At 35.9% G+C, this 25,021-nt stretch overlaps 2 protein-coding genes and 3 long non-coding RNA genes across 12 annotated transcripts; 2 read left to right on the top strand and 3 right to left on the bottom strand.

Moving 5' to 3' along the window:
• Positions 1 to 1,747: 1,747 nt before the first annotated feature.
• LOC112281456 (uncharacterized) lies at positions 1,748 to 4,590 on the bottom strand. 5 transcript variants are annotated; one of them, XR_002969604.3, is made up of 4 exons: positions 4,144 to 4,291; positions 3,670 to 3,997; positions 3,139 to 3,429; positions 1,748 to 2,856 (listed from the first exon to the last, which is right to left on the bottom strand). It is a non-coding gene; the product is annotated as an uncharacterized LOC112281456 (long non-coding RNA). The 5 variants fall into 5 exon arrangements; XR_016502723.1 differs by adding an exon at positions 4,530 to 4,590 and having other exon boundaries at positions 1,748 to 3,997; positions 4,144 to 4,172; XR_016502722.1 differs by having other exon boundaries at positions 3,139 to 3,997.
• LOC149989872 (uncharacterized) lies at positions 3,892 to 5,072 on the top strand. Its single transcript, XR_016502725.1, has 2 exons — positions 3,892 to 4,017; positions 4,207 to 5,072. It is a non-coding gene; the product is annotated as an uncharacterized LOC149989872 (long non-coding RNA).
• Positions 4,721 to 6,721, bottom strand: LOC149989871 (uncharacterized). Its single transcript, XR_016502724.1, has 3 exons — positions 5,635 to 6,721; positions 5,038 to 5,175; positions 4,721 to 4,781 (listed from the first exon to the last, which is right to left on the bottom strand). It is a non-coding gene; the product is annotated as an uncharacterized LOC149989871 (long non-coding RNA).
• A 2,085-nt stretch (positions 6,722 to 8,806) lies between these two features.
• Positions 8,807 to 10,468, bottom strand: LOC112279106 (uncharacterized). The gene is made up of 2 exons (XM_024513235.3): positions 9,968 to 10,468; positions 8,807 to 9,549 (listed from the first exon to the last, which is right to left on the bottom strand). Exons 1-2 carry the CDS (start codon positions 10,265 to 10,267, stop codon positions 9,172 to 9,174), a joined length of 678 nt encoding a protein of 225 aa, XP_024369003.1. The 5' UTR covers positions 10,268 to 10,468; the 3' UTR covers positions 8,807 to 9,171.
• Positions 10,469 to 15,572: 5,104 nt separating this feature from the next.
• LOC112290035 (26S rRNA (cytosine-C(5))-methyltransferase NOP2B) lies at positions 15,573 to 21,909 on the top strand. Of its 4 annotated transcripts, none has more exons than XM_024535952.3 (19): positions 15,621 to 15,731; positions 15,861 to 15,923; positions 16,382 to 16,835; positions 17,001 to 17,064; positions 17,207 to 17,340; positions 17,459 to 17,542; positions 17,751 to 17,825; positions 18,082 to 18,153; positions 18,390 to 18,463; positions 18,576 to 18,628; positions 19,049 to 19,158; positions 19,309 to 19,377; positions 19,596 to 19,670; positions 19,827 to 19,919; positions 20,060 to 20,139; positions 20,283 to 20,382; positions 20,465 to 20,555; positions 20,906 to 21,104; positions 21,327 to 21,909. In XM_024535952.3, exons 3-19 carry the CDS (start codon positions 16,425 to 16,427, stop codon positions 21,556 to 21,558), a joined length of 2,016 nt encoding a protein of 671 aa, XP_024391720.1. In that variant the 5' UTR covers positions 15,621 to 15,731; positions 15,861 to 15,923; positions 16,382 to 16,424; the 3' UTR covers positions 21,559 to 21,909. The 4 variants fall into 4 exon arrangements, with proteins under 4 accessions (XP_024391691.1, XP_024391701.1, XP_024391720.1 ...); XM_024535942.3 differs by having other exon boundaries at positions 16,370 to 16,835; XM_024535923.3 differs by lacking the exon at positions 15,861 to 15,923 and having other exon boundaries at positions 15,573 to 15,731; positions 16,370 to 16,835.
• Positions 21,910 to 25,021: the final 3,112 nt, after the last annotated feature.

The following is a 25,021-nucleotide window of genomic DNA, read 5'->3' as shown; positions in this document are numbered from 1 at the left end:
TTCTTGTTGCTTCAAAAAGTTGAGTGAGTAAACCGAAATCAAACTGTCCTAGTGATCTATGTCATGAAGCACCTATTGCATAATCAACAACACTGAAATAGAGTTTTTTTTTTTTTTTTTTTTTTTTTTTGTATTATTGTTGGAACACTGAAAAAGGTGTCCATAACATTAGTCATCGTCTTCAATGTACTGGGCATGGGGTAATGCGCGGTGATGCGGTAGGAGTGATACATGGTAATAAGGGTGAAAGTAGTGCGTGATTATGAGGTGGTGGTGGTGGTAATAGGGGTGGGGGGGTCATGCATGGTAATGGGGTAGGTTCTGGTGTGGCTGTTGTGGCAGGAGGAGCCAGAGCTCAGCCTGGTGGGTTGAGCAGGTTCAGTAAAGGGAAGGGGAGAGGGGGACAGGCATGCATAATCCATCCATCAATCAATCATTCAACTCAATCACACAGTTCAATCACTCAATCTGCTCCCTCAATCAAACTCATCTCACTTCTTGCCAAAGAATGAATGAACAGAGGAAGGAAGCATGCGAGTGAGTAATTCTCTTACTCAATCCCCACCACCCAATTTTCAACTCTCAAATAATAGTAAGTTAGTCTGTAAAACCCCAAGGACGGGTGAAAATAGAGAGAGAGAGAGAGGTTTCATACAAAGGATCCATCACCCATTTTCCACAACCTGGGTATTACTCATTTGCTTCTTTTGTTATGTCCGTCTGTGGTGGTCTTTGTCAGTCTGTCTCTTCTGTCTATGAGAGAAACAGAGTAATAGTGGCAGTAGTAATAATAGTAAGAGTAGTAATAGTGGTAGTAGGAGTAGTGGGAGGAGTAATAGTATTAGTGGTAGTGATGGTGGTAATGTGAGGCATTGAAGGAATTAGTCAGTCAATGTCTGTCCATGTGTTGCCAGGCAGAAGGATGGGGACCCTGCAGCTGAGAACCCACTTAACCCCTACCACCTTGGAGGATGTGACCCCCTCCCCCCAAGTCCACATAACAACAAAACAGCTAGGGAGTGAGTGAGTGAGTGAGCCTAGCCAGGCCAAGGAATGTACTCACACACAGGAGCCAGCCTTTTTCATTTCCTCCTTAACAAATCCTCCATCCCTTAATTGCACTTTCTCTTTCTGCTATTTATTGTGGAAAAGGAGAGAAGGGAAGGAGAGAGAGAGAGGTGAGTGTGGTGAATTCAAACATGGATGGATGTACGTGGATGGAAAGAGGACCCTCCATGTGACAGGGGGGTTGCAAAAGGCAATATCACAAAATCTGGAGTCACATTCCACAGGGACAGATGAGATAGAAACTAGCTGGAAGCACACACAGAGGTAGAGAGGGAGGGAGGGGGGGGGTCATGTGAAAGAAGTGTGCCAAGTTCAACCACTGAATTTGAATCCATAGAGGACTCAAACACCCAAAAGAATGCTATGCGTGAAAGAGACCCCCGTCCATCACACTTACAACCTGCCCAGCTGTGGAAAAGGGGTGAAGGGAGGGGCATGTGCACCTGTGCGGACTCCATAACCACTGAATTGGCCACACTCTCCCATGATCATCCATCCACAGATGAAAGGAAAGGGGAGAAATTGTCCCCCCCCCCCCAAAAGAATATGCCTCAGTGAACTGCATTGGCAGTGTGTGAATGAGAGAGAGCTGGAGCAGCAGTGAGGTTGAGGTGATAGGAGGGAGCCCCTGTCATGTGACCCAGACTGCCACTCTCCTTTTCTTGAGCTCACAATCACAGGCTGTTGAAGCTACTACTGATTTTATTCATTTGTTTCCTTATTTGTTGGGTTTTGTCTGTTAAGAGCCTTTAGGTGCTCACGTTGCGCTAATAATCAGCATTCTCATGCACAACCAATGCTCTCAGCTTTTTACAGTGCAAGCCCTAAACTACACTGATTTCAAACTCTCGGATGAGAAAATAAGAAGATGTTGCAGCTCTTCTTTTTCATCCATACCACATCTGCACGAACTCTCATAATCCTGCTTTAGTCAATGAGACAACATCAAGTCTGGGACTGGCAGATTAGAAACAGCTTAGATCTGGTTGCTGAGAGGGCTGTCTGACGGAACCCTAAGATGTAGCCATGACCATAGCACTGTTTGATTAGCATGCTTACTCGTTAATCTTGATGTGCTTTGCTCCTTAGTTTGATTAACCCCTCACAGCCTGCCGTCGCCGAGGACATTGGACCGTGGGTCAGCCAATCGGATAAGTGGTCCAGTGCCAAGAGGGTGTGGTGCTGAGCTATTCACACCGCACGGTATTGTCGCGGTTGATCTAGTCAATGGCAATGGGCCTTACAGTTGAGCTTACCCCAGCTCTTTTATTTTGAAGACAATTCCTGCGCCTGGGGTGGTTGACTGGGAACAAGTAAGCCGAACGGGAGGAGCTGAAGAAAAGGGGGGGGGGTGAGAATATGGTTGAAATGCCCTCGTTACCTGTTCCAAAGACTAGTGACAAAACAAGCGGGAAGGAAGGACATGTTGCTTGCAGCTTTAGGGTAACACCTGTCCTGCGGAGAGATCTCTACGCCCGTAGTTTAGTTTAATCCCGACAAAGGCCATAACTCATAGTTTACTATTGCTGCAGCAAGTCCTTGTGGCAAAAGCATCATTCCCTGCCTAGTAGATAGCCCACTCATTGTTTGTCATTGCGGATACTTATGCACTCTCTCTGACATCTGTCCCGTGCTCAGCTCCAACTTGAAAATGACTTGAAATGGCAAGAATCTACAGTACTTCGTTGCAGACTTGGGGGCAGGTTTCGGTAAATGGGATAACGAGAGAGAAAGAGAGATAGAACCTTGTGCAGAAACGACCCAACCTGAGCTTTGACTTAAGACAAGCTGGCGAAAAATAATTGAAACCAGCACAAGGTTGTTAGTATTAAGAATAATTCTTATTATTACGATTCTTTATTATTAATGCTACCACATTAAATTAAGCCTAATCATTGGTACGTTACAATTCTTTTGAGGATGGATTTTCAGTGAATTGGAGAAATATTATATTCTAGGAGGCAGCCAGTGGACATAAGTTTGCAAGCTTGATAACTTTCTTTTTATAATTTTGTTTTCAGTTTCTCTTCCAGATTCTCATCACAGTAATCTCACGAAATGGTGATTTACCTGCTGGGTGATGTCAATCAATCCTCCGATGCAAGCCGGGCTGAGTCAGTACCAGAAAGTTGGCTCTAGTTACTCGGGTGCAGATCATGGCGCCGTGCTAGCAAATTGTTGACTGTTCTTGGCCAACTATTAAGTGCCGGTTGGGATGTTGTTCAGGCAAGCTGCACTGAAACGGGTAGGGGTGGATAGGAAATGACGATGTGGAGTGAACTGATAATTAATTAACGGCCAAAATAGAGTGCTTAGAGTCGATTCCAACCATGTGGATGCAGACTCACAATAAGCTCCCACCTTTAACGAAACGTTGTTTAATAATAGTTAGTTTCGTGAGTTATAATCTACCCGGTGAAGCACTTAAACATTTTCACACAACTTGAGCCAATTTCCGATTGCAGCTTGTGGAGCATTGCTAAAATGGTATGACAAAATGTCACGATGTATCTGTGTGGAAAACCCAGCTGATGAATTTCATGATTTCTCAATGCCTTCAGATGGAGATAGGGGAGCTTCCAATTCGGTGAGGACTCTTACCAAGAGAAAATCCACGAGTTGGTTGCCAAGAAACTTTCGCGCTCTGATTCCATTGCTTTCTTCCTCGCTTCTCTGGCGACGATCCTGGAGGGTAATTGATTAGCATTGCGGCAAGCTAGATCGGGTTGGATAAATTCGTTGAGGAGGAATACGGCGTGGATGTTCCACTCATCATTTCTGCCATGGTAGTGAAAGCAAGAGGTCTGAGAGCTACAATAGCGTCCTGTGCGATCACACCATCAAGTGCTGTGCAGCTTGTCCTCCTCGAGACAGAGTTAACTGTCCGGAGAGGGATGCAGCTTCCACCTCGTATCGGCACATTCCTTCACTGAAATGCAACCGAACTAGGTAAACTTCACAGAAGCAATAGTAACTTTGGGCATCTCTTCATCATGTATCGTGTTTCATGACTGAATTTAAACGAGTACTGTGAAGCAGATTGTCAAGCAAATGTGACGAGAAATTTGACCTTACCTTGCTACTCACAATGTTTGCAAGTGATGCTGCAATAACACACCGATGTCTACATCATCGCAGATCAGACTTGCACGCAGGGTTATGAGTGCTTGTACGAAGAGAAATAATTTGTCACGAAGGTGAAGGTATCGAAGTTATCACAACATTGCATTTTCCTTTGGTGCTGTTAAATGGACTGACAAATTGATAATCATATATATTGAATGAGCTTTTAGTGGGTGCATTGCACGTTCTCTGATGCTCAACGATGCGCCATGATAATTCGAATCGCTATACAAGAATTAAAGCAATCGATACTATTTCAGCGACTAAGCATGTAGCACTACACGCACTCAGCTTGATGAACTCTCAAGTATTTACGTCCACTGGCAATTACGACTTACAAATGCTTAGTAGTGTTGAAGAGCTCTCGTCCGTAGTTGATCTTTATCACCTGGTTACGCTTGAGTGAAATCAATCATGGAGGCACGATGGCATCAACCACTCCACCACTGTTCATTTTTTTCAGGACAGCAGTAGTAGCCATGTCTGAATGATTGATCTTGAGGCCATGTTTGGCACTGCATCATCCTAACATTGTCTGTGAGACTGGCTCTCCTGTCAGCTTCTCTTTCTTGTTAAGTTTTTGAACTTTTCTGGCAGGAAATGCAGGTTAAAACAAGAATTTCAAAACAAGAAAAACTAAGATCCAAATGACGCGAAATTGATGTTCTGGTCGTGTATAAGCGACCGTGTCAGAGAAGTTCTGGCTCATATTGTACTGAAATATATGAGAATACTAGTGATGATGGATTCCTAGCTCAGCATGAAAGTGTGTAATACGTGCATATTGTTTGCTGACTGAAAACTCTAAGGTTTCAGCTTGAACACAATGTTATCACGAATTTGTACCTGAAGGCCAGCTGGCCCCTTCGGTCAGTGGCTCACTTTACGTTTAGTTGCTCAAGAAATGCATGTCTTAAACTAAGTAATCCATGACTGGTTGCCGAAGCGAATCAAGTCACGTCTCCAAACCGCTGCAGGCTCAGCCTGAAGGCAGAGGGTTCCCTTTGGAGGTTAGAATTTTGTGCATGCTATTCTCCGTCGATGTTCATCAGGTCATTTTAGAAATTGTGGTATTGGAGTCGACACAGTACTATCTCTCCGAATGCATGAACTAGTCTGCCATTGATTCAGGTCCAGAGCGTGTGCTCTGACTCGCGACACACTACATCGTGTATGCTCATCACAAGGCTGATCAAGGAATGGCACAGGAGTGTAATAACATATTTCAGGAAGTTAACAAGGCGATGAACTGAGCTTCATCAACCAAACCCTACAGATTGCTCCTAGACATTGCTCCAAGACACATTGCTAACAACGAAGTAAAATATCGCAATTCCAGTAACCTTTATCCCAAGTCCAATTCCAAGCAACTCAGACTGAAAAGCATTGGTGATTCAGTTCAATAAGATGTTATCTCAGTACTTCATGTAACATTGTACAAACCTGAGGGCATGAAAGCCTTAACATCTGCACAAGCCTTATTCGTGGTCGATCCTTAAAAACACTTTTTCATATGCTACTTCTGGTTAGTTCACTGCATGTCTACCGCTGCCATTCGTATGGAAGCAATCCGAATTCGACGACATTTTCTCAAATTCTCTCCATCGTGTGTCCATACTTCATCAATAACTGCACTCGTAGAACACAGAGTTTGTCCGTCATATTCAATCTGGCGAATTCGCAGGCTTCTTCTATTGCAGAAGGCAGTAGAGTGAGGACTCTCAGCGAACAGATTGCGATCTAGAACAACAAATTCCGGCGTCAAATTGTGCGGCAATTTTTGTTGAAAATTGTTGTATTAGACGATTCAGCGCATGGCGCAACACAGCGCAACTTTTGCTTTTTAGCACCCCCCCCCCCCCGCCATTTAAGTCTTATCCTTAAAAGTCACTTTGAGTGATAAAATGTTTTTCTAAATTAGGACATCTACATATACTTATTTTTTTGCCTGTAGAAAATTTGATCTATGCTTCAAAAGGCATTGCAATAGAAATTAAAATAATCCACAACATCTCCAATGAAAAAATTATTAACAATTTAAATCTAATGATAAATAAATAAATAAAATTTGTAGATTGATGAGTTATTTGATTAGATGTTAGAAGTTGTAAAAGAATAATTGCAACCTGTGGTAGATAAAGATCCAACATATTTCTCAACATAAATTAAAAAATAAACAAATATAATTTTCATTAATAAATCCAAAAATGTAAAAACATTAAAAAATCGCCTTTTAATTATTCTTTGGGTGAAAATTTAAAGATTTTATAAATAAATCCAAACCATTCATTATAATTAAATAACATGAATTAAATAACATTAAATTTTATTTGAAAGAAGAAAAAAAGAAAATTTTAAAGCAACTTGCATATTATAAATCTTTGAGACTTTTATGTATGAATTTCTAGATACATCGAATGATTTTTAAAAGTAATAATTAAAAATAAGAGAAAATATAATTATTTAAGCAAAAAATCTAAATAATATGATAATTTTAATTACTATATTTTAAAAAATAAAATGAACCTTGTCATTGTTTCAAAAATAAAAAAAATATATATTAATAGAGCAACTTATCATAACACAATTATTATCGAATTATCTTATCCACCAAAAAATATCAAAAATTATTTACCACATCAATAAAAAAAAATCGCCTCATTAATAAGCACAAAGATAATTTGTTCTAATTTACCATCCTTTGCTATATAATATTCACAACATTTAGAATCTTTTATATTATTATAATTATATACTCCACCACTATTATTTTTTTAAATATCTTATGTTGAAATATATATATATATATATATATATAATTTATTTTATAAATGTATTTTAATAACCAATGTAGTATGAGAGTTAAAAAATTTGAAACCATATAAAATATAATAAAATAAAATGATAGAAATTGCATGAACCTATAGGTAAAAAGATATATAAAATTTATTTATAAATAATTACAAAACTGATTGTAAGAGACTTATTGCTAAAGTGAACTATAAGTGTAATTAGATACACATTACTATAGATGTGACCATGGTTAAAAATAATAACAACATATAATAATCTAAAAAGAAAAAATAAAAAAATAAAAAATAGGACATAATTTGATATAATTTTTGTAAAAATGCATAAATAAGTTTCATACAAAACATACATATGTACTATTTAATAAAGATTTTGAAGTAGTTATTATATTTACAATTAATTTCTATTGCAAAAATAATTATATATAAATAGATTTAGTCTCTATGATTGCAAGTAAATCAAATACAAAATAATAAAATAAAGTAAGATTAAAAAAAAAATAATAATAGACAAAATAGTTGCATTGTTTAAAAGATTATTATTGTTCTTGCTTATTTCTTTATTTATTATACTTTTTCTATTATGAAGGTACCAATTATTGGCAAATAAATTGTTAGCTATCAATATCAATTACAATATTTACTTATGAGAAAATGAAAAGAAAAAAGATGATGTTGTTTTTAATAAATACAATCATAATAAAAATATTTTTTGAAAGAATATACTATATTTTTCTCTTTGTTAATGCAATAAGTACACTACATTAACAACTTTCAAAGATAAGATCAATGTAGAGGAAAAGCCACAATTAAATCTATATGTTAACCCTTTCTATTATTAGAATGCATAAAAAGAATCTTCCTTTCATTCCCTTCTTCTTTATGTATACACACACTCTAATACATTTATCAACATAGTTATTAATAATTCACATAATGATCTTTTGTATGTATTGATAAATTAGAATGTATTTTTTCTAATTAAATAAACCAACTATTTAAGAACTAATTCAAATCTACAAACTATTTCTAATTAAATAAACCAACTATTCCTAAATAATCCCCCCAATAACTAGTTTATAACAATTGATATCCAAACAAATTACCACAAGAGACAGATGTTGCCAAAAATAGGCAATGAATCCTATCACCACAATACATCAACCATTATTGACAATATTGGACATTTATGAGTTATGTAATGGTAAAATTTAAGCACTGGTTAGCACTGCTTTCTAAAGGTTGGGCACTCTTTGCAATTTACCGATTCCTTGAGGAAGCTAAAGCATGTACAATTGAGGGTACACTCAGTGAAGCCCTTGCAAATTCACACTTTCAGCCACGTGAACGTACCCACTCGTTGTTCATTATAACCTGCCTCGTGACTTTTCACTCACACAATGTTACGGAACTGTATTTTTTACAAAACATCAGACCAACAACTTTTGAAGAACTTAAACCTCCAAAGCGACTATCACAAACTTTATCATGCTTAAAGTTCAAGCCTAGGGTTGTGCTTTAAACTATATTGATAAAATTAAGTCCAATTATCTGAGTGTAAGAACATAGGCTGATATCTAAGATTGACTGTTGGACATACCTCATGGAAGTTTCTGTTGATTCTGTAGCAATTGAGCCAGCTCCAATCACATAATGTATCAACCATGTTAAGCTAAATATCTGTGCATACGAGTTCCTCACATCGTGTACCAAACAAAAGCACACGAGAGGACCAATGAATGGAGGAAAGAATGAGACATGCAAATAGGATAGCACATGAAAATTAGCAACTGCACAAGATCAAATAAAACCTACAACTTTTCATGTATTGAAAGAAATCAAATCAAATTTTTTAAAAAATAAAAAATAAAAAATAAAAAAATGGAAGTTTATGACACAACAATTTCAAGTTCAGGAGCACCACCACTAGTTCTATGATAATCTAGATGGCTACATTAGCATCGCAAGTGCGCTCGGTCAACAAAACCTGCTCATCCGTTGGTTTCACCTTTCCATCAAAAACTGATAAGACTCAAAACCAATGGCATCAATGAAAAGCCTCTGGATAGAAATGGCTTACGCTTTAATGTCTCTTCATAAGATCCTCTAGTATTTTTACAGAATGAAAGCAGTCAAAGTTAATTAAAAAAAAGAAAACATAGGGACCCGCTCATGCAGTGCTTCCAGATACATGTTGTGTCCGTGGTGCTCCTAATCTTTCCTGCTCTTTACTCAGATCTTCTTCCTCTGAATCGCCGCTTCTGCCTGACTTGTCTTCGTCGTTTTTTGACTGACTGATTACTGCAGCTTGAAAGTTAGGTTGAGTTCCATTATTGCCCTCTTGAGGCAATGGACCAAGCCTGGATTTCTTCAGCTTCTGCTTTTCCTTTTTCTTCTGACGAAGAGCCCGCTTCTTTGCAGTACGTTCCTCAGCAGCAAGTAGACGTTCCTCTCGCCGCTGAAGAAACTCACGCTCTGCAGTTCTCTGCTGATAATCGATTTCCATACGCGCTAAACGATCTTGCTCTCTCCTCCGCATTTGACGATACTGATCGCATACAAATAAAATGAAAAATGAAAAAAAATAAAAAATCAGCCACTTCCTGAAACTAAAAGTCCTGGAAATGACCACACCACTATCCTACCAGAAGACTCCACGGTACTGCCAGGGCACCCCTTCCTAGAATCTATAAGAATTATATAAATTCATGATTCTCCATGAAATATGCAGATTGAAAACGACTGTGCATCGACGAGCTGTCATTATCGAATCTTAAGCTTGCATCATCCCATAGACACATCGTGCCCGTGGTCCGATTCTTCAAATGGCCTTCATTGCACAACCAAAAAATAGCTATTCATTCCAAATTTATATCCTACTGGATTTTCTGGAAATAACCTAAAACCTGTTCACTACAACTCCCATCACAAGCGCCTCGAGTCTAGGGTTTGAATCCAAACCATACCTGGTGAAAATCGCCGGACCCGGATCCGGCAGAACTTCCAGAGGTGTTACTAACGCGCACCGGCACTTGTTCACTAATACGCCGCAGCTTAACCTCCAAATCCTCATCGTCCAGCGGCTTGATTGCCCCCTCTCCACCTTTGTACTCAACAATTGCCCCATTCCCAGCGCCAGCTCCTGATGTTACTATTAAAGGCCCTAACCCGTTGCCTACCCCTGCACTGCCTCCTTCGGCCTCCGGGAGTGCGACAACCTGCGTATTTCCATCGGTGTACGTCTGCGACGTCGTGTACCTTGGCATCGCCTCCACAACCTCGCCACCTCCTCCCTGCCGGCTTCAAGCCACCGCGATGAAAAGGGCCTTCGAAGTGGCACCAAGCTCCAGACAAGGTTTCACAAGAAGTCACAGGCACTGCTGCCAAATAAACAGTCCGTTGATCACGCAAATCATCAAATTCTGCACACCGCACCATGAAGTGCAAGCTCCATTCTCCGAAACAGTGTGCGTCCCACTACCGAGCCAAAGCGGAGCGAGAGAGATGAGCTTCGCTACGATACCCGCTGTGCATTCATACCCTGTATGTTGCAATACTCTGGTTATGCAGATACCTATTGTTCACCTCGCCGGTTATTGTATCCCTGATAACCGTGCTGAGATCGGCTTCGGTACCCGTTGTAATTAGATACCCGGTGTTGCCCTTTCTGGAAATTGTACCCATTGTATCCAAGTTGTTGAGTCATAGAGTCTTTATATCATGCTTATTCTTTTTTATCATTTCTTTTTCTATCTCAAAAAGAAAAAGAAACATATATATATATATATATATATATAGAGAGAGAGAGAGAGAGAGAGAGAAAAGAAATGATGAAGTGACCCAAATTTTTATTAAAGTGACCTACTCTTTCTTAACCATCATTATACCCTTGCAACTCCCATCCCTATTCCCATCCATTTCTCATTCCCAACCATTGGCAAGGATGGAGGCATGGGCTCAAAATGTTGGGAATGGGAGCAAGAGTTGATAACAAGGGAATAGAGATGGGATTGAAAGAGTACAATGATGAGACAATCTAAATATTTATTAAATTGTTTCTATCCTCTAGTCTGACCTCCCTGATTCCATCCCCCATCTTGACCTTCATCCTCCATTATCATTTGTTTGTTTGATTGTGCCTTCCTTGACAAGATGTAAAAACTAGTAAATAGGACGCTAGTATCTCCTCTGTACACTTAATGCAAGAACTGGATTTCCTCCAAATTCTAAAACTCTTAGTTGTTTCAACTAATACTCAAAAAATACAAGCACTAAGGCAGCTTCCTCATCAAGGTAGCTTCTTTCAGTTTATAACACTGATATTCTTTACAAATTGGCCCTCCATTGGCATACTTAGATGCAGAAGTAGCTGGGGCCTCCTAATGTAGGGGACCTCTACATCACAAAGGAGCCCTGAGATCCCTTAGATTAGAAGCTGCATGTTCATTGCAAGTGTTGCTTTGTGTCAAAATCAAACTACAAACTAATTTCCACCACTATATAGAAAGATAGTCTCTTTTCCACGTTTGATTTGCAAATGATGGTTACTTCATATAATAGATTGTTTCATAAATCCATAATACTATGATTCTTTCCTTGTTGGCTTAATTGCCCTTCCATGACAATGCATAGGGATGAAACTACAAGAGCTGCTACAAAAAAACTAGTGAAGCCCATTGAGAACTTGTATTCAATAATTTCATTAGAAGATAGTAGTAGAGGAGGTGTTATGAGATGATTTTGCATAGTTGGTGTTTCAACGTGAATTTCTCAAATTGAAAAAAAAAAAAATGCAAAAAAATAAACAAAAATAAATCTTCAAAGAGCTTTGAAACTAACAATTAGAATATAATCTATGACAAGCTAAGCATCATGGTTTACAAACAAAAGAGCTATGAAACTTAAAAACTTGTATTCTCCAAACAAAGATCTTGAGTATGCTTTGAACATACAATCCTAAGATCATAAAGAGAAGACCTTTGAGCTATTTAGAGCTATGTGAGATGTTTGCTTGAAACCACTGCAAACTTGGAACTATACAAAGCTAGAGAAGGACCAAGAAGAGCAGAGAGAGAGAGAGAGAGAAAGAAAAAAAAAAAAAAAAAAAAAAAAAAAAGGGGAAAAAAAAGTAAAAAAATTACAAGAGTAATGTCTCCAAAAAAAACATGGAGGTTAATCATCAACTTGGCTATGGCGATGGTGCCTACAAAATGGGTACATGTATCCTTTGTATGCAAGATCCATATGCAAATATTCATCTTGGTTTCTATTCAGCACAATACCAATACCATTATCTTTTATTCATACACTTACTTATCAACCATCATTGCATCAAGTCAAGTCAATGTAATTCCAATAACTTATTCATATTTTCATACAATAATACTTAGTTTAAAAAAAAAATCACTATTGTACAATCAAAATAAAAACAACATATCATAATGGAGGTGAGTCCAAACTTGCAGTCCAAAATAATTTTTGTGATGAAAATGTGGGTGATTTTATTAGAGAATTGTGGGACTATGCCACAATTCTAATAGGCGAGGATTTTCTAATGCTACAAACCATCTCAGTTGATGCAAAATTTGCTCTGCCGCATCTCACCATCCACTTGTCGATCACATTTCCATCTTTCATTCTTTATTTTGCTTCATTGATTATTCTTCTTTTGGTTATTGTTCAACCTTAGAAATTTACATTGATTCCTTTAATTGAGTCTCTCATATTCAAATGATTTAGAAATATTTTTTCAAAATAAGTGATGGCGTTTGTTGTATCTCATATCAAAAGCAATTGATGTTTATTTACTCAAACGATTATATTGCTGATATTTATAAGTCTAACACGGATGATTTTTAGGTTTAGTTTTCTACGTACAACAACTTCAGATGGGCAATTGTTGTCTATTTGGTACCTCAAGCCTCACAATGAGGCAACTTCTTAACTATGGTGGTATACAATGGATGTCAGATGCTTGGAATCATTTAAAATCATATGATATTATTGCTGCAAGAGTTGGGTATCATCAAGTTGGTGCAAGTGTATTGCATTACAAATTGATCCATCTATCCATCATCCTAATATCATGACTTGCATCTTCACAATTGCTTTGTAAATACCTCTTCCTCTTAATTCTTTATCATAGATAATTTCAAGTACACATACATTATTTCATGATGTAGAAGTTTAGTTGCAATCTTTATAATTCATTAGTGGTTTTCTTTGTAGATTTGTGGAGGGATGAGTGTCCACTAGACTGTGACTCCATTTATGGAGGGGGAGTAGCTTGCATCTTTTGAAGTCATGAGTGAGATTAAGACATTGTTTTTATAACAATTGCAGTATAATATGATGGTTGATATGACTAGTTGCTCCACACATGCTTTGGTGAGATAAAAGATTCATTAGAATTTGGAAAAAATTTAGCTCTTGCATCAAATGTACAAAAGGAATACTAGTGGCTTGCTTACTAGCTTGTACATTTTCTTTAAAAGCATGATCATAGAGATGAGATAGACAACAAGAGAATCTTGTAAATGAATTTCTATATGAATGGAAGTGACAAGGAAGAAAGGGGCTTGGAATAAGATACAAGGTTGGGAAGGTTGAGATAGGGGATGGAATTGAGGAAGTTGAAACAAGGGATGAGGTTGGAAAGGTCGAGATTGAGAGGATGGGAACGTGGAGAATTTTTTTATTTAGAATGCTATGATTTAATTTAAAATTATATTACCTAAAAATATAATTTATTTTTTAAAATTCTTTTGATTACAAATGAAATTGTGTTTTAAAAAAAATTAAATAAATTTTTTTGGATAATTTAAAAATCAAATATAAAACTGGCAAGAATTTATAGATTCACAAAAAGTGTGTCAAATGTTTATTTCATTTAGTTTGTGTATTGATATTTTTTTCATGGTGATTCTTTTTAACATTTCAAAAATGAATAATCTGCTAATTTTATAGAAGTATTAAATTTGGAAAAAATCTTTTTCAATGACTTAAATAACAAGTTGTATTATAACAACATAAGTTTTTAATTAATTGTTATATTGTAACTCTTTTTTGTATTTTAGAGATAAAAGAATTTCAGATTAAAAAATGATATTGCAAACATATCTATTGAATTCCTTCTCAAGAATAAAAAATTAAACATTTGACCAGAAGTTTTTTAAAACAAAATGCTACTTATGATAATTTTATGTACAAATACATTGCTATGAGTGAATTAATTTCACTAATAAGCTAAATTTTCACAGTAAATAAATTATTATAATCATTTATTTTTAAAACGTGTATTTTAAAATATAGATTATTAATAATCTCCAATAGTTTTTAATTAATCATCTTTAAAAAACAATCAAAATAGCAACCAATAATAGGTTCCAGAATATCACTATTAGCAATATCTATAGCTACAATTACACTACTGAAATTTGATTCCATTTTTTTATACTAAAATCAAGATATATAATAGTTTCTTCTACAAAATCAAGAACTTTTTTTTTCCATTTATTTTTATTGAGTAGTATATTTTTTTTTATATTTTTTAAAGATGTGCACCAATAATTTTTGTTTTAAAATTTTATTTTATCAAAAGACTTATTATTAAATCCAAAAAAGATTCAAATTTCTATTTGGTATTTTGTCATATTATTAAATTTAAGGATCAAAGTAATGTAAGACAATTTTTCTCTTTGTCAACTATATAGAGTGCATTATTTTCTATTTATACCTACTAGATATGCTTTAATTCTTTTTCTATGTCTTTTAAACTCCAATCTTTTTGATTTAGTAATTTCTCTTTTTTTATTTTTATTTTTTATGTTTATTATCAATAGGTATGGTTAGTATTAATAGAATTAAAAAATACCTAAAATATTAATTAGCAATTAAAATTTATTGGTACTTAGAATAGATTATGTAAAATAATTTACATAAAAATATAAAAATATATTAAGTAAATTTGCTATATAAAGTTTTTAAAAGAAGCATTGCAATGATTGATAGGCAATTGATTTTAGAATATTAATAGGAATAACTATAAATTTAATTATCATAAATTGCCACCACCAATTTAAAAATAATTTTCTTTTCCTAATCTTTTGGAATATATGTATAAAAGAGGGCCCCAATTCAACTCTAACAATGGTCTCACTTTTCATTATTTTATTTTTTATATTCTACCAAGTATTAAATAAGATAGTATGTGATGCAAATATCTTTAAGATTTAAATCAAATCAAACATTTTTCATTTATTTATTGATTTACTTAATTTTTTTAAAATAAAAAACGAATATTTCCCATCAACACAAAAGAAGCTTTTGAAAACTAAAACTACAATCTCAACCATTAAGACCATTGCCTAGGTTTTATGATGGTCCCAAGGTTCTCCAATCACGAGCACGGGATTGGGTAACCGGGAGTGTGTGCGGAGAGGGAGCCTAATCCCGTGAAAAGGACGGGTTACCAAGTCGAAAAGGAGTGAGGAGTCGTTAGACCCGGCATTTCGGATCCTACCCGAGATATCAAAAGTTGGTGACTTCAAACAGGCCCTCGTTGGTTTGGGCCCTGGGCTGCGGCGGCCGCCAAGCAGTGCTCCGATTCAATGACCGCACATTTCATGCTTTCTTTGTGCCTGTGGAAGAGGCATTCGGAGACTAGACCCAAGGATTCTCTGCTCTGACCTCTCTCCCTGGATTGTTGCTGCGATTCTCGTACTCTCCCAGGTTAGTTCTATTTTTCTCGGCGCATTCTCTGACCTACAGACTCCCGTTTTTCATGCACATTTGCATATATTAGTCATTGGACGCGTTGTCGGAGTTGGTTTTTTTCAAGTGAGGTTCTTGCTCTTTCAGTTCGAGTTTCGTGGTGTTGAGAGCTAGTTCTGGGGAGCTTGTTTGGAGCACGGAAGGCGAATGGTGAGAGCCGCTTGACAGTGGAATTGGATTTCTTTAGTGAATGGGCTTTTGCGGGTTTAAGTGTGGGTGGTTTTCTGGGCCAATTTTGCAATGGGTGTCTACCTGCCTTGTTGTTGGACGTGGAAGTGACACACGCGTTCTCTGTCTGAATTCTGTTTGGTCACTTCACTGCGATTCTAGTACTAGGGTTTTACATCTTACAAGTTCCCCTGTGATTTGTTTTGGTTCGTTCTTGTTCTATATTTTTCCTTTTTTGGTTATTTGAAAAGAGATCCATTATTTTTTGACTATATCGCATGACTTAGTTCCGACACTACTGGTTTTATTGGGTTTAGGGTTTAATGGAGAATTAGGGTTTTTGTTCTGGTTAGCTATCTCATCTTGAGGACATGAAGGGGGACACAGAGGTTTTTCTACTCGTCGAATTTCTCTCACCACTGTCACAGGTACTGAAACAGGTCAATCTATAAGTTTCTTTGCGAGTTCAATTTGATTTGTACAATGGGGAGGAAGCCGAAGCAATCCACAGAGGTTAAAGTGAAGAAGGAAGAGAGTGACGACTTCATGGAGAAGAAACTAAAGATGAAAAATAAGGGGTTCACCGATGACAATAAAAAGTGGCTGAAGGCAAAGTTGATTGAAAGCTCCTCTGAGGAGGAAGGCGAAGATGAAGATGAGGATGAGGATGATGAAGGAGATGGCGAAATTGAAATGGAAGAGGACGATGGCAGTGATGAAGGCAGTGATGATGGTGAGGAGAGCGATGAAGACAGTGAAGATGAAATGGACGTGGAGAAGAAGTCACGCTTCTTGGATGCTCAGAAGCAGCGAGAGGTTGAAGAGGCTAGACAGGAAGAAATGCAGCTTAACATCCAGGGTGACGCTGATGATTTTCGGTTACCTACTGAAGAGGTAGTAGGATCCTTCTACAACATTTGTGTCCGGAAATATTTCTCAGAACCGAGTAACATTGAATTGTTTTTTATTAGGTTCTGTTAATCAATGCATGTGCGTATTGGCCATTTAGAGCATCTGTTGACGATTTTAATCCGCTTACACATCTTTTCTGTTCTCCAGGAGCTAGAACAAGAAGCGAAAGGCCCTCCAGACCTACCAAATATCTTGCGGCGAATCAAAGACAGTGAGTGATGTTTTTACTATTGGGTGCTTTGTTGGTAATCACTACAGCATTTTCCTGCTTTATAGATGTTTCTCTTTCAGCAATTGAAGACCTCCCTCATTTTTTTTTTTTTTTTTTTTTTTTTTTTTTTTTTTGTTGGCAGTTGTCCGTGTGCTTTCTAGCTTTAAAGCTTTAAGGCCCGAAGGAGCTGCCCGAGCTGACTATGTGAAACAGCTTTCATCTGATCTATCCCTGTATTATGGTTACAACGACTTCCTTATCAGTACCTTCTTACAGGTACAGCCTTTTCTTTACTTAAAAATCTTCGAAGTTGTGGTGCCCGTACGTCCCTCAGACTCCGTTTAGTGGTTTGTGGAGGTTACCTCTTTGGAAGTGATTCTGTGATCCTCCGCAGATGTTTCCTCCTGCCGAAGTGCTGGAGTTCCTTGAATCAAATGAGAAACCTCGGCCAATATCCTTGAGAACCAACACCCTGAAGGTATGCTTACATCATCATCTTCAACTATCTTATATTTTGGCGAATCAAAACGTGTTATGTTATTTGCCTTAACTCGCGTAATTCACAACCTCGCACAGTTGCAACCGTGTCACTTTTCTACATTAATTTGGCTGTGCAGCAGCTACAATATGGTCAAAGGACGTATCAGTTGATCTTTAGTGTTGGTCGCTGACCCCCCTTTTTGCAGAGCCGTAGGAGGGATCTGGCCCAAGTTTTGATTAACAGAGGAGTCAACTTGGATCCACTGGGAAAGTGGACGAAAGTGAGTCTCTTGTAATCCATAATTTTGTTTATATTTGTGAATATATCTTCGTTTTGCGTATATTTCAGGTTGTACAATGCTTTTCCATCGTCCCTGAGTTACTTTTTTTATTCGAGTTCACAATTTTCGTAATGTTTATTATAATGCTCATCGTAGATTGCTCGGGTCAATGATGAGTTGGAGGTTAATATGTTGCTCTTTGAGCCTAGTCGTTGGAATGGACTGAAATGTTGAACCAAGTTGACTGTATTGGCAGGTCGGCCTGGTCGTATACGAATCTCAAGTACCCGTTGGTGCGACTCCTGAATACATGGCTGGTCACTACATGGTAAATTTTCCTGGCAAGGATCCACTTGGATCGAGCTTTTAGAAAATGAGAGAACTCTTGGAGTGATTGCACTGTTTGCTACGATTGAAGAAGACGTGGGATTCTCCAGTTCGTTAATCATGCTACAGGATGTTATGGGTTTTCTTCTTTTTGTTTTGTAGCCTTGTTTTTGTTTTCCTTATGTTGATGCAAGGTTCTAAGTTGCATGAATTTAATTATACTCTTTTATTTCACAGCTTCAAAGTGGATCTTCCTTTTTGCCAGTGATGGCTCTGGCACCTCAAGAGAAGGAACGAGTTGTAGATATGGCGTAAGGATACTCAACACTCGATTAGTATTGTTAATATGTTCTTGTTCATTGATAAGCATGATTTAGGAGTGATTGTGTTTTTATTTATTTATTTATTTATCTTTCCATACAGAGCTGCCCCAGGAGGAAAAACTACCTACATCGCTGCACTAATGAAAAATACAGGTTAGAATTTCAATCGTTTGCTTGTTGGTGTGTTGAGTTAGTTGTGTGGAGTTTGGGTCATTCAATTGGGGTTACAGTCAGTTGCGGGTATCGAGAGGTATTGGCCGTTTCTGGATGACTTTAGTCTTTGTTCTTTGAACCAAATACCTAGTCTTTGGTTACTTATCTAACCTCTAGCTTCTGCTTCTCAAGTATTGCTAGTAGTTGGACTTGTGGAGGCCATGCGACGTAGTGTTTTGATGCAACATGGAGAGAAGAGACAATGTAGTTTCCGGTAGAAATCACTCTATTTGACGTTTCCATGGTAGTATTTTGGGTACGCTTTGGCTTAGTGATGATCTAACATGTAAAACATGGCTGCTAAGAGCATTAATCGTATGCCTTTCTTTGATAATTCGTCTTGTTTTACTGGCTGTCCAGGTGTCATCTATGCAAATGAATTGAAAGAGCCACGTATAAAATCCCTGTCTGCCAACCTTCATCGAATGGGTGTGACGAACACAATCATCTGTAATTATGATGGTCGCCAGGTCAGTATCACTGTCTCACACCAGGCTGTAATTATGTTCCCAATCTTCAGTGCCTTCTCTCATTATGTTCATGTCCTCCATACTGCAATGAATTTGAGGCAATTGCTTGTGCTGTTTAGCAATCCACTCAGTTTTGATGTCATTTTCCAGTTGCCTCACAAGTTGGGACTACGATCGGTGGACCGGGTTTTGTTAGATGCGCCGTGCAGCGGAACCGGGGTAAGCTCGCGTATCTTTGCGAATGCTCATGACGGCAAGCTATTGTCGTGTAAAGCCTTATGGCATATTGTAGCACCCCTTGATTTTCTGCTACTTTTTAGCTTGTATTTGTTTCTTTTTCTATTTACGTAATCTACTCAAAAGAATGTTATGCAAAAGGGTTGATTCTTATGCAGCATATTAGTATTGCATTTGATAAATTTCTAGCTTTGACGCAGGTTGTAGGAAAGGATGAGTCGGTGAAAGTTACGAAGAGTGCGGAAGATATTCAACGCTGTGCATTCCTGCAAAAAGTATGTGTCTAATCTATGCCTTCATCGAATTTTTTTCCAATTTGAATAGAACTGAAGGCATTCAATGTGCTACTTCTGGATTTTTCTACAGTTAGACCCCTTAAAATGTGCCCAGACGTAGCTATCTTGTGCTGACTAGTATGATGGCGTTTGCAGGAACTCATTCTAGCTGCTATAGACATGGTGGATGCTAATTCAAAGACTGGAGGATATCTTGTTTATTCGACATGTTCAGTAATGGTAGCAGAGGTAATATATTGCTGATCTCTAATCAAAATTATTTGCAACGTAGTTAACATATTATCAGGGACAACTGTCCTCGCTGTAAAGCCTGCGGACGCAATGAGTTTCTTAAGATTTTATTTCTGTGTTGGTATATTAATTTGCAGAATGAAGCCGTTGTGGATTATGCTTTAAGGAAGCGGGATGTGAAGATTGTTCCAACAGGGTTAGAATTCGGGCGTGAAGGGTGAGCATCGACATTATCTGTAATTTTGACTAGTTTCTGTCTTTGTTCATGCTTAGAACTGCAACTTCAATTCTCATATCTTGTTAATGAGATTCTTAGATTGAATTATGTACATGCATTGATCAATTTACGGTGTTTACCAGCTTTACAAAATTTCGAGAGAGTCGGTTTCACCACACGCTGAAGAATACTAGACGGTTTTATCCTCATGTGCACAACATGGATGGCTTCTTTGTTGCCAAGGTTGGTTTCAACTCAAGCCTTTCAATTATTGCTGTTTTTGTTTGGATTCCAGTTTATTTACACTAGTTTTGCTCATTTACAGCTGAAGAAGATAAGTAACAAGGTCAAGAAAGATGATGGCAATGACGATGCCGATGATGAAGAGCCGGCAGAGGAAGTCACGAGAGATGAAGGTAAACTGAAATTGTGAATCTTTTTCGCACTGGACATTCTTGTTTTCATGGATTTTTTAATGTTTTATGATTTGACTTCTGCATTTGACCGTTCTCTTTCACTTAATAGTATCTTGTGGGCAACGCAGTCTGAGTTTTATGTAGAAAATTTTCAGATATCACTTACCAATATCTTGTTTTGTTTTCTGTGACGACTTGCTTTGAGAACATTTTGTTGGACTCAATCTCTTAAGAGAAGAATATTTTGATTCATTTCGGCGAATCTATTGTTTTTTTTACTCAGGTTCCCGCAGTTTTCACCTAGTTGTTTACTAACAATATTCTGTTTGTAACTTGTTGGGACATCTCAGGAGATGAGATGGAAGTTGAGGAAGTTGGTCAAGATCGGATCGCCGATGGTGGTGCATCTGCTGGCAATGGTGACGACGGAGACATGGATGTCCCTAACGGCAAAGCTGAGAACAGTGAACCGGCAAAAGTAAAGAGAAAGTTTTTGAATAGGAGGGAGCGGAAGAGTTTGCCATCAAAAGAAGAGATTGCTCAACAGAGGTACACATTGCTGGATGTCAATGTTACTTTCCAGATGCCGAATTGTAGAAGATCAACTTTCGTACAGTGCTGCACTATAAGCTCTGCTCGAGTCAGCTGAATGAGATCTAAATCAACTACTTAATCAATTTTGGTTTTCGTAGTTCACAAACCCGGATTATTTACAATTTTCCTGTCATTTGTCAATTTATATTGATACTGTAATGCTTGTCGTTTCACCAGGGAGGAGAAGAGGGAAGCCATGCGTCAACGGAAAGCCGAAGAAGCCGCAGCCAAAACTCCTGCCCCTTCTTCCGAACCTACAGCGATGGAGGGAGTTAAGTCTACCAAGGAATCGCCTGTTTCTAATGGAAAAGCCAAGAAGGGTAACAAAAAAGCGTCTAAGAAAGTGAAGCAGTCTCCTTCGGCGACAAAAGAGGGTTCAGCCAGCAAGAAACGGAAGGCCTCAAAATGAGAAGTGCAAACAACAAATCGACGTGTCCTTGTTGCACCTTTGTAGGATTTGAGATTCTCACTGAACTGGTGTATTGAGGCGAAAGGCCTGTGCAAATTTCACCGACCTTATGTTCTCATCAAGTAGGGTTCTATACCTTGTCCTTGTGAATTGTAACTCAGACCTCAGAAAACGTAGAGCTTCCGAGTTTAAGATTCAGCTAATCGTGCAATTTTATTATGCACTATCACAAGGCAAAGCAAGTTTAAGATATATCTGGTGCCCAGTTAGAGTGCACTGCTGATTTTATGCATGGTATTCCCCTGCTGAAATTTTTTTAGTAAATTGCCGGTATCCTTTTATTCTTGTGAAGCAAGTATTTTTTCTGATGGCTTGGGTGTAATGGATGCATAGTTTTCCTGTACTCGTCTATGTGGGAATCTCCTTGTGATGATTGTGATCAGGGTAACCGTGATTTCACACACAGTATCATCTTCACTCGACTGCAGTCTTAGATTGACATGTCTTTCACGAATGCCAAGGATTTTTTTAAAACATTGTCAAAAGTCTGTAAGCTTTTCAGGTGAGAACACGAATATATGGTCCTTTTTAGGAAGGAAGGGTTTTTGCCATTATACAAGCTTCCACATTATCTTATTACCATCTCAATTTTCAATTTTAAGGTAAGGAGCATACTAAACAAACTGAAATAAAAGTAGATTTGCAACTGAAATCAAAGTAGGTTTCCTTGCAATTAGAGAGATATATTTAAATATTCAAAAGCCAAGATAAACTAATTGTACACAAAGTGAGATATATATATATATATATATATATATATACATGTACATATATTTTTCTTTGGAGAAAGTTAATTTATGTCAAAATCATCTTGTCAATAAAACTTATCTTCAAATAACACAATTTGAATGTCATGAGGCATAGTATCAACCTCTAGTAGTATGACTAAGCATAGGGAGTTTCTTTTAAAATTATGGCATTATATATATTAGATCCCATTATTTATTTGAGAAAGAATATGTCTCTTACAAAGATTCTCATCTCAATTTTGACATTGTGAAGGTTAAGACAATCTAAATGCTTCATTTACCAATTGTAAAAATGACAATTCTTAAAATGAAATCACCAATTGTTAGTCTTTCATCCTCCAAAGACATTCTAAGAGTTAATCTTTGAACTTATTTGTTCTTATTTTATACCAACTTGTTATCAATGTTGTTAATAAAAAATAGAAATAAGTTTTGACACATTTTTGTAAGATTTTCACATGGTTCTTATGTATGTTTATTAATATTATATTTGTACTAGTGCATAAGATATTTCAATTTACTTTAGTATTGACTTGATTCAAGACTTTTCACTTCAAATTCCTAATTGTTATCTATTTTAATTGGAGGTGGTGGTGATTGCTTTCTTCTCAATATATTAATTCTAGTATAAGACTTAATAAGTGATGCATGAAATATAAGATGAATCTTTATTAATTGTGGTAAATGCAATTGATATGCAATTAGATTTATCTATTTTTTTGAATGTATAACAAGCCAAGTCTTTGATAATCCAACTTGTCTTAAAATTAATCAATCTAGATGTTATAAGATAGTAATTATATATTTTTTTACTAACTTTATATAGAAGTTGTTCTTTTCTAAGACCACTTGCATTAGTTTCTTATTATTCTTAAGTCTCTCTTAATTATATCATTATTGGTGTATAAATAACTTTGTTGTATAAAATTCTATAATGATACTTATCAAGTCTCTTACAAATGCTAATTTCTTAACATAGTACAAAATGTGCCATTTTGGTTAAATTATCTACCATTACAAAGGAAAAATTGTAAAAATTTGATATTAGAAGATCTCTACTAAGGTCCATTGAAATAGATGAGTAAAATAATTCTAAAAGAAGTTGAGATTGAAGAAGTCTATAGAATCAATGATGTGAAGTCTTTACATCATTGATAAATAATACTTATTCTTAATAAGATTAAATAAATACTTTTAGCAATTTTTATACTTGAAGCTACTAAAAACTTATTGTAATAAATTCCAAAGTTTTTTATATTTAAAATGTCTTCCTTTAAGAAAGACATATTGTGCTTGAAGTACATGTAATTTGTTTGACCTAATAGAATATATTGATGCCTTATATAATAGAGAAAGTTATTCATAAAATCAACTTTGATAAAATCATCATGAAAGCTATTTTGGCATCTAAAATAAAAAAAATCCTAAAAATAAATTTGAATATATTTTATTTCAAAATTATTATATAGAATTAAATTTTCGATTTAATAGTTCAAAATTGTAATCATTGTGGTTTTAAAAGAATAGTCTATTGTTAATCATATATTGTATCTTCTTCTTTTGATACAAGATAAAAACATTACAACAAGATGTTTTATAATCCTTATTTTTTTTTCAAATTAATATGTAATATCAAATACAAATTATGATAATGAAATATTTTCATGGATTTGGCAACAATTTAAGACATGTATTGATATGAAATATTTATGACTATTGTGATTGGTACATGTTGTGATTAGATAAAAAATTCTTTTAGATTATGATGCCATTTTTAGTATGAGTCCATAATATTAAGAAGCTCTTTACTATAGATCTCATTACCAATCTTAATTATTGAGGAATTACTTAAATAAAAATAAATAAGATAAAGTCAATTGTTTCCATTTATTTGTAACAAAATTTCACCTAATACAAAGTTTGGTGTATTTTTTTCTATTAAAATTGGCTAAGAAAAATTTGAATGTTAAAAAATGAGAATAAAAGTGAAAGTTATTTTCAAACCTTTAAACAATGGTTCTACATTTTGAATCCACTTTAATTTGTCTTTGCAAGGCAACTATATGATTAGAATAACAACTTGAGAAAACCTCTTCATAAATATTTGATAATAGTTTAATACTTCTAAAACATATTGGACATTTTATATTATTTTTGAAGTTGTTTGATCCATAATAGTTTAAACTATCTTAGAATCTATTTGCAAATCACTTTTAAAATGATATATTTCAAAATTCCTACTTATGTTGTGCAAAATCTAATTAATACTTAAGAATTATTATTTTTTGGTATTTCTTAACAAATATATTATCTGAATTTATTTCTAAATAATTCTATTTAATTTTGATTATTTAAATAATATAGATATTCATAAAATTAAAAGATGATAACAAAATAATTAAGATCTAATATACATACAATTAATAAGTCAATAACACAATTGTAAAGACTACAAAAGGGATGACAAAAAAAAAGTTATATCAATTCAAAACTAATCACAAAAAAAAAAAAAAAAAAAAAAATCTATTTTAAAAAATAAAAAGTAATAAAACAAGAATGACAACAATTAAAGATAAAATAGAATTAACATTATAAATTAAAGAAGATAAATTAATAAAAAATAAAAATAAAAATAAAATACTTTAAAAGAAAAA

Source organism: Physcomitrium patens, chromosome 1 (genome assembly GCF_059467195.1).
Source record: "Physcomitrium patens ecotype Gransden chromosome 1, ASM5946719v1, whole genome shotgun sequence".
In the NCBI taxonomy this organism is placed as follows: domain Eukaryota; kingdom Viridiplantae; phylum Streptophyta; class Bryopsida; order Funariales; family Funariaceae; genus Physcomitrium; species Physcomitrium patens.
The sequence above is the reverse complement of the archived record's forward strand: the minus strand, read 5'-3'. Positions and strand labels throughout refer to the sequence as shown.

Excerpts from the sequence above, each read along its gene's own strand:
- LOC112279106 (XM_024513235.3), bottom strand. The coding sequence starts at position 10,267 with ATGCCAAGGTACACGACGTCGCAGACGTACACCGATGGAAATACGCAG. Across the intron at positions 9,550-9,967 it reads GGTCCGGCGATTTTCACCAG|TATCGTCAAATGCGGAGGAG; the intron begins GTATGGTTTGGA and ends GTATGCGATCAG.
- LOC112290035 (XM_024535923.3), top strand. The coding sequence starts at position 16,425 with ATGGGGAGGAAGCCGAAGCAATCCACAGAGGTTAAAGTGAAGAAGGAA. Across the intron at positions 18,629-19,048 it reads TGCACTAATGAAAAATACAG|GTGTCATCTATGCAAATGAA; the intron begins GTTAGAATTTCA and ends CTGGCTGTCCAG. Across the intron at positions 20,383-20,464 it reads ATGGCTTCTTTGTTGCCAAG|CTGAAGAAGATAAGTAACAA; the intron begins GTTGGTTTCAAC and ends GCTCATTTACAG.